This window comes from Lutjanus erythropterus, chromosome 4 (assembly GCF_056507025.1).
Source record: "Lutjanus erythropterus isolate fLutEry1 chromosome 4, fLutEry1.hap2, whole genome shotgun sequence".
Classification (NCBI taxonomy): domain Eukaryota; kingdom Metazoa; phylum Chordata; class Actinopteri; order Lutjaniformes; family Lutjanidae; genus Lutjanus; species Lutjanus erythropterus.
The window spans coordinates 37,062,511-37,074,771 of NC_139320.1; the positions used below are offsets into that span (position 1 = coordinate 37,062,511).

At 40.8% G+C, this 12,261-nt stretch overlaps 2 protein-coding genes across 3 annotated transcripts; both read right to left on the reverse strand.

The window, feature by feature from the left end:
• Positions 1–461: 461 nt before the first annotated feature.
• LOC146328918 (extracellular calcium-sensing receptor-like) lies at positions 462–4,481 on the reverse strand. The gene is made up of 10 exons (XM_084716719.1): positions 4,198–4,481; positions 3,587–3,825; positions 3,391–3,485; positions 3,099–3,278; positions 2,789–2,977; positions 2,220–2,684; positions 1,926–2,135; positions 1,507–1,824; positions 1,116–1,397; positions 462–1,006 (listed from the first exon to the last, which is right to left on the reverse strand). The coding sequence occupies exons 1-10, from the start codon at positions 4,479–4,481 to the stop codon at positions 584–586; spliced, it is 2,685 nt and encodes an 894-aa protein (XP_084572845.1). The 3' UTR covers positions 462–583.
• A 2,061-nt stretch (positions 4,482–6,542) lies between these two features.
• On the reverse strand, positions 6,543–10,607 carry LOC146328919 (extracellular calcium-sensing receptor-like). Of its 2 annotated transcripts, none has more exons than XM_084716575.1 (11): positions 10,333–10,607; positions 9,813–10,051; positions 9,594–9,685; positions 9,293–9,472; positions 8,992–9,180; positions 8,319–8,876; positions 8,015–8,224; positions 7,790–7,913; positions 7,465–7,658; positions 7,065–7,346; positions 6,543–6,965 (listed from the first exon to the last, which is right to left on the reverse strand). In XM_084716575.1, exons 1-11 carry the CDS (start codon positions 10,605–10,607, stop codon positions 6,543–6,545), a joined length of 2,766 nt encoding a protein of 921 aa, XP_084572701.1. The 2 variants fall into 2 exon arrangements, with proteins under 2 accessions (XP_084572701.1, XP_084572700.1); XM_084716574.1 differs by having other exon boundaries at positions 9,594–9,688.
• Between the last annotated feature and the right edge of the window lie 1,654 nt (positions 10,608–12,261).

The window sequence follows — 12,261 nt, forward strand, 5'->3', positions numbered from 1 at the left end:
TTGCAGAAGTAGTCCAACAAGGAATAAATCTTGTTAAGGGATGAGGAAGCATCAGAGCATTATTAAATGGTCTAATACTTCCATCTAGTGGTCAATGTTCAGTACAATGCAAGCAAAATAATGTTGTCAGCCCCTGCACTATGTCATTCCCTCTTTAAAGAGATTAATGAATCTGTGGACAGAATAAAGGGTAGGAAATTTCACTATTACTTTCACTGATATGATTTTGATATCATCATTAATTACTGTTTTGAGTCATTCTGAAACCCCAGTTTTTAAAAATCAGTTGTGCTTATTTTTAACTATGTAAAGCCAAGAAATATGAAAGTGATCTAGTGTGAAAGTGACAAGTCTTTATTATGTATAGTACTATGAATAAATGCATGTAGCGTATAATAAAAATACTGTTCTTCACTAGCTACATAATTCAACATGATTAAACATACATGCAGGGATGTACATTCGATTTAAATAGCAAAGTGGAGTTGGACACACCCTGAATGCCCATGTAACCATGCACCCTGTGCTATAGATTGTCAAAATAAGTCCTGAAGAGTCCTTGCTCAAATTAAAGCCAGAAAACTTATCTGGCCATCAGGTGTTTCTTAGTGTTTTTGTCAGGCCTCAAGAGAATGATGAAACATTTAGGGATGAAAATGCAGAGCAGTAAACCATAGCTAGAAGCCAGGATTGCAAATATCTCTACAGCAACAACATACTTTCCAGGAGAGCTAACATAAGCAGGGACAAAGGCCACCCAGACAGCACAGAATATCAGCATGCTGAAGGTGATCAGTTTGGCCTCATTGAAGTTGTCTGGGAGTTTCCGAGCAAGAAAGGCCAAGAGGAGGCAGGTGCAGGCCAGCAGACCAATGTAGCCCAGAACCAGAGAGAAGCCCACTACAGAGTCCATGGCACACTCCAGAGTGACCTTTGACCCTTGGAAACCCAGATCAGGTTGAGGAACTGGAGGACTCAGGGACAGCCATATGGCACAGATGACAACCTGAATAAAAAGTTAACATATGTTAGTGTTATAATTGAGGATCAAGTAGACTTGAAAATAAAATGTTCACATTATTTAATGAACAAAAAAGAAAGAACAATATTCATACCTGTATACAGGTAAAGAGGCAGACACTTCCTCTCTGTTGGCCTGGACCAAACCACTTCATCAAGGTTTCAGCACCAGGCCGAGCTGAACGGAAAACTGCAAGAACTACCAGGGTTTTGACCAGGAGGCAGGAGACACAAAGTACAAAGCTGATCCCAAAAGCAGCCTGCTGGAACCGACAAGACCAGACTGATGGACGACCAATGAAGACCAGTGAGCACAGGAAGCAGAGCTTCAGTGACACAAGAAGCAGGAAGCTCAGTTCTGAATTGTTGGCTCGCACCTGAAAAAACAATACAATAAAGAACGCAAGTTTTTCCTGGAAAAATGAATGAAAGAATGAAATGTCAGATGCATGCAACAAACTCTTTTATGTTACCCTGGGTTCTTACCATAGATGTTTTACGGTAGTAAATAAACACCACAGACACAGCTGTTGTTACCACAGCACCAGACGCAGCAGCTGCAGTCAGAGTGATGCCCAATGTTTCATTAAAAGAAAGGAAATCCATTTGACGAGGGATGCAGGCAGTTTGTTCAACATTTGACCAGAATTCAGCTGGACAGCGCTCACAGTGAAGAGAACCAGTTTCATTGCTAATCTCCCCTTCAGCACATGGGATACAGTCAAAGCAGCAGATAGGTTCTCCTTTCCTGTTGGCCTTTCTGGTACCTAGGGGGCAGCTCTCACTGCACACTGAAACAGGCACCTAAACATGAAGTCGATCAATTAATCTTTTGAATACGCAAAGACATTAATTTCAACTGCAAATTTGTTAGCATCCTTGAGACAACTTGTTGATCTGATCACCTGATTGGATCCTGTGCTCCACTGAATATCAGACTCATTAAGGTTGAGGTCAAATCCGTCCACACGACCAATCAAAACAAGTTTGAGTGGACCCTCAGGGGTTTTCTGCCAGTTGACAAGGTCGTACTTTGCTGGAATGTCAGCACCTTGGAAATAAAACATTTCCCCTTGTGGTGTGGTGATGTTGACTTTGTTCAAGTGTTGCAACAGCTGAAAGAACAACTTGTTAAAAATAATCTATACATGAAAAATAAATTTACAATATTCACTTTAATGATTGATAACCATGTGTACCTCTCTGGGTTTGATGTGTTTTGGAGAGGAGCAAGTGGAGCTGTTGTTTCCAGCAGGGTTGTCTGTGTTGGAGCAGGACAGAAGGCTGTGAAGGGCGTGGGCTGCAGCATAAACAGCAAGATAGACATTATATGCCACTCTTAGCTGAGAGGTGTCAGTAAAGGGATGCTGCACTCCCTCCAGAGACTCTGTCCCTTTGCAGGGTGGTAGAGGAGATTTCTGAAGGGACCCTTTGGCAGGAGATGGACTACATCCAAACTCCTTTTTCCAGAGGTCTTGTAAGAATTCATCATCAGGACGATGAACTGGTCGCAAACTTCTGAGATAATTTTCAAATCCAGGTATTGTTGAACTTCGAATGGCCACACCAAGAACACCATTTGCCACTTTGGAGATGGAGGGATCTTGGAGAAGATCATCACTGGTGCTCCAAGCCTCACTGGCCAGAAACTGTCTGTCAGTCACCTACAATGAGAGGATATTGAAATTAACTTAGATAAAAAAAACAATTCTTTCAAAATATATGTTGAAAATTGGGAACGTCACCAATTTCCATGCCAGTTGCTCACGTTTATTTTGGCCAGCTCTAAGAATAATTCCTTTACATCTGTATACCAGCAAAAGATCAGAATTACTCGTGCAGTCGAAGCCTGAATTGTCAGTGATGAACGTCTGGCATCACTCATAGTAGTTTCTCTGCGGAAAGTCTCTATGAATTCCAAACACACCCCTTTACCCTGAATCTCCTCCTGAAATACCTGAAATATGGAGGTCAAAATAACAAATGCATTCATACATGAATATATATGTGAACAAGATGCATGAGAAGCTCTTTTCAGGGAATTGTATAATATATTGTATAATACCAAAAACATACACCTGTATGGCCAGTTGACCGTAATCACTGTTTTCTACCACTGCTCCCATCCATTTCCAGTCAAAGCGTATGGCCAGTCGTGCCATGGCCCGGGCTTGGTAAATATCACTGGGGATTGTTCTGAAGAAGTTAGGAAACTTTGTCCTGTCACTTAGACAGGGGCAGCTCGCCAAGTAGCTGATCTGAGGTAAATACATTATATACGTTATCATTTTGACACTGCTTTTATAGAAATAATACCATTTCATTTTTAATTAAAACGAAAGATTAATTTCTTGAGACAGTGAAACTCACAACTGGTATAGAGAGAGGTCCAAGGATCCTAGACAGCATTATGCCTGTTGTAGATGAAGCAGCAGCAATGAGCAAAGGAACAGGCTGACCTCCTGCTGAGCATTAGACATATAATTACATAACAACAGTCATCTTATATGTAATTATTTAAATTGTTTTCATGGACGTAGCAAATATTAACAACATCATGTCATACCTGCTGTTTCTTCAGGTTGTTTATAAGCTGCAGAATAAGACATAGAGGCTAATAAATTACAGCTGTGTGTGTCTCCTCCAACCAGTGGCAATGCATTTTGCAGAGACCATGGATACAGGCCACAGGTATCAAATACACGGTAGCCCAGCTTCACTCCTGGCAGCAGGGTGGTGTTACGATTGATTTCGTCCACCGCAAATGCCATAGTATATGTATATTTCAGTGGCTCTAGATCTAAACTGAGACAACATGAGAAAAAAATATATAGTTAATAACATCTATTATTTCAATCAGTGACAGATAAAAATAATAATCAAGAACATGAAAATACAAATATCAAAAACTAAAAATGTGCAGAAAAATCCACTGAAACACCTGTCCTGATCTTAGATATATATGTGTATATTCCTTCTAACATTCTATTAATAATAGATTTAGTGTTAAACATTGAGAAGTATAACCATTGCATAACTTTCCAACTCAATATTTTGTAGAATTTAATAATTTAACAAAAACATTAGGATGCCAAAAAATGTACAAAATAAAAAAACAAAACAAAACAAAAAAACAGCCAATGTGCTGTCATCATATGTGTTGTGATCAAGTTTTACCCAGTGCAAGCTTCATAATGTGGCACTGAGCTGAAGCCCTGCTTTCTTGCAGGAGGTATGTAATGCAGATTAAAAAGTCCACCAATAATCACATCTCCATCCTGGTAGAGGCTCTTGTCACTCAGTGCACCCCAGCGGGTGCACACTATCCCCTGAACCACCCTCAGCCCCATCTGTCTGCCCACTACACTGAGAAGCAGCAGGGAGAGGACTGAGGAGAGCCACCGAGTGATGAGCCAGAGGAACCAAGACATGGATGAAGCTGTTCTGAACACATTACACATTATGTGAATGTCAGAATGAGAAATGTTAACAAATTCAGGTTGAGTAAAACACAATTCACATTAAACCTGCTTTATCAAGACAGACAGCAGAGTTTCCCAAAACACAACGGATTAAATTAAACCTTTTTAACTGTAAAATAATAGCTTCATTTTAGTCACTGGCAAAAGAAATGTGTCACTCTGTTAAAAAGGTCACAATACACAATAGTCAACTCTTGACAATGGTATCTTGACTAATACATAACGTCCTCCCACTCTGCACAAGTGAAATGCAGATGTGAGATTTATAATAGGTGTAAAGCGTGAAGTCAAGCTGTTGACACAAGCAGCACACAACCAAAAATTATTACTCTCTAGAGAGATGAAGGAAATACAATCAAAGTGATTACCTGGTATGAAGTTGGTATGAAGTTAGTACTAAGTAAGAAGCTTCCAGGTCACATAAATTCTGAATTAATGAGCCTGTGGGTGCATATATATATATATATATATATATATATATACATATATATATACATATATATATATATATATATATATATATATATATATATATATATATATATATATATATATATATATATATATATATATATATGTATATATATATATATATGTATATGTGTGTGTGTGTGTGTGTGTGTGTGTGTGTGTGTGTGTGTGTGTGTGTGTGTGTGTGTGTGTGTGTGTGTATCTGTAGCCCGGTGTATATATGCCCAGTCTTTGGCACCAACATCCAGGTCGGTCCAGCCTTTGCCATTGGCCTCTAGAGGGGTCCTGTTTTCCCTGGCAGTGTCCAGAGTGGTTCTACCCCATAGGTCCTGGGCTGCACCACTCCCCTGTATTGGAGCAGTGGCAGATTTCTGCTACTGAGCTGCAGTATTCCCCTGTTCTATCTGAGCTGCAGGAATCCCCTGTTCCTACTGAGCCACAGCATTTACCCGTTTCTGAACTGCAGCAGTTGAGTTCTGGAGTTGCAGTTGTTACTTATTCATGGATCATTCTTCTGTTCCTGAGCTGCAGTGGTCTCCTTTTGCTGTTGAGGTGCAGCAATCATCTGTTCCCATTGTTCCTGAGTTGCAGCTATTCCTCCTGAGCTTACATGGTGCCCAGTTCATGACCAGCAGCAGTCACTGGTACCTGTGCTGTAGCAACCTCTTGTTTTCTTTGGCTCCACTGGCTCACCTATCACTCTCCCAGTCGCCAACTTCCTGCCCTCATTCCCAATCCTGCCTGCACTGAAGCCACTGGGCACCACCCTTGCAGCCCATGTGTCAGCCTCTCACTGGGCTCTTCTGTCACTGGGCTCGGCCCTGCCCTGCAGCCACTGGCCTCCAGTCCTGCTGTCCAGACGCTGCCCTAGAGTCCTGACCTCCAGACTCCAGAACGGTATCCAGCAGCCCGCCCTGACCTGCCACTGAATCTTCTGGTGCCAGCTGCCTTTCCTGTTCTCCAGCCTCATCATCCAACTCCAGAGCAGCACAGCACAGATGATGTATATTTCTCAAGGTTGATGTGATTATTTATTTATTTGTTGTTTTATTTTTTATTTGTTTCTTTTATTTTTGTTATTTTAAAAAATGGAATATCATACTACAACAGAATAATGAATCCTAATGCACCAAATGTTATTTTTGTTGAACATTATTTTAAAAATTTCATCAGCCTTTTCCTGTAGCCTAGTACAATAATACAGCATTTATTCAAAACACAAAAACAGAATAATCACATGAATATGGAATGAAATAACAACGTTAAATCTTAATGTGTATTTTTCTTTAATGGAAGATGAATAATGTTAGCATTCATTGATTTCTAAGAGCAGCAAAAACATTCTTTGATATTCAGTTACCAATCAAAGCCTCTATCTATGTGTGGCTACAATAACTTTCTTAACTTCATGAAGCTAAGCACATTAATTATTACTTATTACACATTAGTACTACTTGATTAAGATTAAACTGATGAAAGGAATTGACATAACACATTGGAATGAACACATGAATATTACTGGGCCGTGACAAGTTTGGGGTGGGGGTGCTCAGATTCAACCCAGGTAACCTATCTGGCCATCAGGTGTTTCTTAGTGTTTTTCTCAGGCCTCAAGAGAATTATGAAACATTTGGGGGCAAAAATACAGAGCAGTAAACCATAGCTAGAGGCCAGGATTGCAAATATCTCTACAGCAACAACATATTTTCCAGGAGAGCTAACATAAGCAGGGACAAAGGCCACCCAGACAGCACAGAATATCAGCATGCTGAAGGTGATCAGTTTGGCCTCATTGAAGTTGTCTGGGAGTTTCCGAGCAAGAAAGGCCAAGAGGAGGCAGGTGCAGGCCAGCAGACCAATGTAGCCCAGAACCAGAGAGAAGCCCACTACAGAGTCCATGGCACACTCCAGGGTGACCTTTGACCCTTGGAAACCCAGATCACGTTCAGGCACTGGTGGGCTGAGTGACAGCCATACGGCACAGATGACAACCTGAATAAGAAGTGGCCACATTTCAGTCTTATTATTTTGAATCAAGTGTACATGCCCATGTATATGTGTGTATATCTGTATAATGTATAATATTCATACCTGTATACAGGTAAAGAGGCAGACACTTCCTCTCTGTTGGCCTGGACCAAACCACTTCATCAAGGTTTCAGCACCAGGCCGAGCTGAACGGAAAACTGCAAGAACTACCAGGGTTTTGACCAGGAGGCAGGACACACAAAGTACAAAGCTGATCCCAAAAGCTGCCTGCTGGAACCGACAAGACCAGACTGATGGACGACCAATGAAGACCAGTGAGCACAGGAAGCAGAGCTTCAGTGACACAAGAAGCAGGAAGCTCAGTTCTGAATTGTTGGCTCGCACCTAGAGGTGAATCAAATTAAATGCCAAAAATGTGGCCCTTTAATCAGTACAAGCAAGAAATGTGAAACAATTTCAAATATATTAAAAAAAAATCTGTTTTGTTACTCTGGGTTCTTACCATAGGTGTTTGACGATAGCAAAGAAACACCACAAACACAGCTGCTGTCACTGTGGCACCAGACACAGCTGCTGTAGTCAGAGTGATGCCCAAAGTTTCATTAAAAGAAAGGAAGTCCACTTGACGAGGGATGCAGGCTGTTTGTTCAACATTGGACCAAAAGTCAGATGGACAACGCTCACAGTGAAGGGAACCTGGAAGAGGAAAAAAAACAAGGACAAGGACAATAAAACACAAAGGGGAACATTGCCAACATGACTATCCGTTACATTAAGAAGTGATTGCAAACATGAGTTTTTGTTATGTTATGAAGGGATTTCCTCACCAGTTTCATTGCTAATCTCCCCTTCAGCACATGGGATACAGTCAAAGCAGCAGAGAGGTTCTCCTTTCCTGTTGGCCTTTCTGGTGCCTGGGGGGCAGCTCTCACTGCACACTGAAACAGGCACCTAAATATGAAGTCGATCAATTAATCTTATGAATAGACAAAGACATTAATTTCAACTGCAAATTTGTTAGCATCCTTGAGACAACTTGTTGATCTGATCACCTGATTGGATCCTGTGCTCCACTGAATATCAGACTCATTAAAGTGGAGGTCAAATCCGTCCACACGACCAATCAAAACAAGTTTGAGTGGACCCTCAGGGGTTTTCTGCCAGTTGACAAGGTCATACTTTGCTGGAATGTCAGCACCTTGGAAATAAAACATTTCCCCTTGTGGTGTGGTGATGTTGACTTTGTTCAAATGTTGCAACAGCTGAAAGAATCAAATGCTGATAAAAATCTGTATTCAAACAATACATTTAAGCACTATAATTCTTGTTAATGAGATGACAGTGATAAACGTGTACCTCTCTGGGTTTGATGTGTTTTGGAGAGGAGCAAGTGGAGCTGTTGTTTCCAGCAGGGTTGTCTGTGTTGGGGCAGGACAGAAGGCTGTGAAGGGCGTGGGCTGCAGCATAAACAGCAAGATAGACATTATATGCCACTCTTAGCTGAGAGGTGTCAGTAAAGGGATGCTGCACTCCCTCCAGAGACTCTGTCCCTTTGCAGGGTGGTAGAGAAGGTTTCTGAAGGGACCCTTTGACAGGAGATGACATTGAAACATTTGAGGGATGGTCAGACTTTGTTTTGGGTGGGGGAGAGAAATATGAAGAGAGAGGTGTTGTATGTGATTTTTTATGTCCAGGACTACATCCGAACTCCTTTTTCCAGAGGTCTTGTAAGAATTCATCATCAGGACGATGAATTGGGTGCAAACGTCTGAGATAATTTTCAAATCCAGGTATTGTTGAACTTCGAATGGCCACACCAAGAACACCATTTGCCACTTTAGAGATGGAGGGATCTTGGAGAAGATCATCACTGGTGCTCCAAGCCTCACTGGCCAGAAACTGTCTGTCAGTCACCTGCAGTAAGAGCACACTGGAATAAACTACAAAATGAAAAACAGCATTTTTTTTCTCAGAAAATATATTCAGTTGACCATCTTAATTTGTCCAAATTTAAATTCCAGTTGCTCACATTTATCTTGGCCAGCTCCAGAAATATTTTCTTTACATCAGTATACCAGCAAAAGATCAAAATCACTCGCGCAGTCGAAGCTTGAATTGTCAGTGCTGCACGTCTGGCATCATTCAAAATAGTTTCTCTGCGGACTGTTTCTATGAATTCAAGACACACCCCTTTACCCTGAATCTCATCCTGAAATACCTGAAATATAGAGTTCAAAACAACAAATACATTCATGCAGGACATCTTATTTGTGCTATAGGACATGAGACACTTTTCAGGCATTTAACAGTATAATACGAAAAACATACACCTGCATCGCCAGTTGGCCATAATCATTGTTTACTACCACTGCTCCCATCCATGTCCAGTGAAAGCGTATGGCCAGTCGTGCCATGGCCCGGGCTTGGTAAATATCACTGGGGATTGTTCTGAAGAAGTTAGGAAACTTTGTCCTGTCACTTAGACAGGGGCAGCTCGCCAAGAAGCTGATCTGAGGGAAAGGCACATGATTATTATTTTGACATGACTAATACAACTTTATTTTTCTTTAAAATATTTTACAAATCCTGTCATCCTCACAGAGGTTCATTATCTAAAGTAATGCAACTCACAACTGGCACAGAGAGAGGCCTCAGGATATTGGACAGCATTTTGCCCGTTGTAGATGCAGCAGCACCAATGAGCAAAGGAACAGAATCACCACCTGCTGATACCATTTGACATATAATTACATGACAACAATATTTTTTATAATATAATAATAAACAGTTAGTTTTTGTTTTTATGGACATAGAAATATCAAGAGCATACTTAATTACATCAACTCATACCTGCTGAATCTCCAGGTTGTTCATGAGCTGCAGAATGAGGGGTCGAGCCTGTCAAGTTGCAGCTGTGTGTGTCTCCTCCAACCAGTGACATTGCGCCTTGTAGAGCCCAGGGATATCGGCCACAGCTATCAAGTATACAGTAGCCCAGCTTCACTCCTGGTAGCAGGGTGTTGTTACGATTGATTTCTTCCACTGCAAACACCATTGCATATGTATATTTTAATGGCTCTAGATCTAAACTGAGACCACAGGAGAAGAAAGAAATAGTGAATAAAATGAAACACAATATAAGTCTGTGAAAGATAAAAATGATCATTGTGGACATGGAAAAACTAACAAATATCCAAATAACAATAAAAATGAACACTAGAATTATTGAAATAATTCTTCTGTAATCAAAATGTGCTAATCAATACATGAGCATAAGAAAAATGTGAAAAATTAAGACCATTTGTTCTCATCATATGAACAACCTAATAACTACCAGACATGCAAGAACAGTACAAGTGTTAAGTTTTACCCAGTGCAAGCTTCATATTGTGGCTGTGTGGTAAAGCCCTCCTCTCCAATTGAAGGTATGTAATACAGATTAAAAAGTCCACCAATAATCACATCTCCATCCTGGTAGAGGCTCTTGTCTCTTGGTGCACCCCAGCGGGAACATAATATTGCCTGAACCACCTCCAGCCCCATCTGTCTGCCCACTGCACTGAGAAGCAGCAGGGAGAGGACTGAGGAGAGCCACCGAGTGATGAGCCAGAGGAACCAAGACATGGATGAAGCTGTTCTGAACATTTAACACATCATCTGAATGCCAGAATATGCACCAATTAGAAATATAATAAATTCAGTCTGTGTAAACACATTAAATTATATTATATCAAACCTGAAAATAAACATAAATTCATTAAAAAAAAATAGAAAGGTACCTCATAGGCAAAACATAGCAAAGACAAATCCCATTAAATATGACATCATAGCTTCATGTCAGTTACCTACAAAAAGATAAGACACAAGTAAACAGAAACATTTGTCACTTGGTTTGACAAGACATATGTAAAGAGAAATATTTGTCACTTGGTTTGTCACTATCACAAGATTCAACTCAACTCTGAAAATGGTCTCTTAACTGAAACATTCACCCCTCCCACTCTGCACAAGTGAAGTGTTGATTCAAGTATTTATAATAGGTATAAAGTGTTTTGCAAGGAAGGAAAGCTGATGACACAAGCAGGATGCAACCCAAAATTATTACCTCTCAAGAGTGATTGTGGAAAAACAACAGAATGCCAGCAAGTCATTAGTTTGCATGACGTTAGCAGTACATAAAAATTAGCAGCTTAATTTCTGCATGCACCTTTGCTTACACAGATAATTTCAGCCTCACTTTTATTACAGGATGCTTACCAACATAGCTCAGTTTTTAGCTGGTTCTACAGGTGAAGTTTGCCACTGATTTGCTATAATCAGTTATGTTCAGCATTTCCTCTAAACTTTTGCTGTTATGAAAGCACATGTAAGGCACTCAGTTATTTCATGATACATATTTGTGCATGTAATGGCTTGTGGTTTCAGTTTAGTTATTTCCTGTTTTTTAAACTTTTGTGTATTCAATGTTTTCTCTCTTTCAGCTGTCATGTCATCTGCATCTGTTCTGACATCCTGTCTCTGTCTTCTCCCATGTTCCCTTTGGATTCTTCTTTGTTGCTTTCTTGGGCACTCTTCTTTAGACTGTTTGTGGATGCACTGCAATTTGTTTTTTACCTGGACTCCCCAGCCACATTTAGTTATGCCCTGGTTGCTTTTTTTACCTCCTTGGTAGGTTTATTAAAGTTACCTTTTGTTAATTGGGGTCTACCTTTGAACTGAACTTTATTTATTTATTTCTGAAATTAATTTCTGTTTTTAATGCCTTGATATTTGGAAGACAGCAACAAGTTGTGGTCACAGAGAGGCAGTTCTCTATAAGCAGCTAGGCATTGGTCTTCTAACCTCCTGCCAGTTGCCAGCTCCACCTGTCAAGAGAGCTCCCACAAGAAAGCAAGGTCCCCAACAACATCAAGGCCTCTGGTCATTCAGCTACTTAGTCTCTTTTCTGCTGGACCCTGCCCTGTTGCCAGACAGCACCAAGATGACAACCCTCCGGCCAGCTGTGCAGTTGGCTAGCACAAGACCAGCCAGTTCCCTGCTTGATGTTGTCCCAGAACCACCTTTTGGAAAGCATTCTGGCTCCTGCTGACATCATGCCTGCCTCTCTCCAGTCCCCAGGTTGGCTAACACAAAGATTGCTCTGGCATTACCAATGTCTCTTAAGTCCCTGAGTTGGCTGACACCATGTCTGTTCCCAAGGGCCCTATGTCTCACCAGCTTTGGAGTGAGCACCCTGGCTAACACCTTCTCCTGGTTCTCCATTTTCAATCCAGTCAATACTTGTTCCAGGTTCCCAATC

What these genes read in the sequence shown, in the direction of transcription:
- LOC146328918 (XM_084716719.1), bottom strand. Translation starts at nt 4,481, where the DNA reads ATGTGTAATGTGTTCAGAACAGCTTCATCCATGTCTTGGTTCCTCTGG. An exon ending in CATTATGAAGCTTGCACTGG is followed by an intron (nt 3,826 to 4,197) that starts GTAAAACTTGAT and finishes ATGTTGTCTCAG; the next exon opens with TTTAGATCTAGAGCCACTGA. An exon ending in AACACATCAAACCCAGAGAG is followed by an intron (nt 2,136 to 2,219) that starts GTACACATGGTT and finishes TTGTTCTTTCAG; the next exon opens with CTGTTGCAACACTTGAACAA.
- LOC146328919 (XM_084716574.1), bottom strand. Translation starts at nt 10,607, where the DNA reads ATGTTCAGAACAGCTTCATCCATGTCTTGGTTCCTCTGGCTCATCACT. An exon ending in ATGGCCAACTGGCGATGCAG is followed by an intron (nt 9,181 to 9,292) that starts GTGTATGTTTTT and finishes TCTATATTTCAG; the next exon opens with GTATTTCAGGATGAGATTCA. An exon ending in TGGAGCTGGCCAAGATAAAT is followed by an intron (nt 8,877 to 8,991) that starts GTGAGCAACTGG and finishes CTCTTACTGCAG; the next exon opens with GTGACTGACAGACAGTTTCT.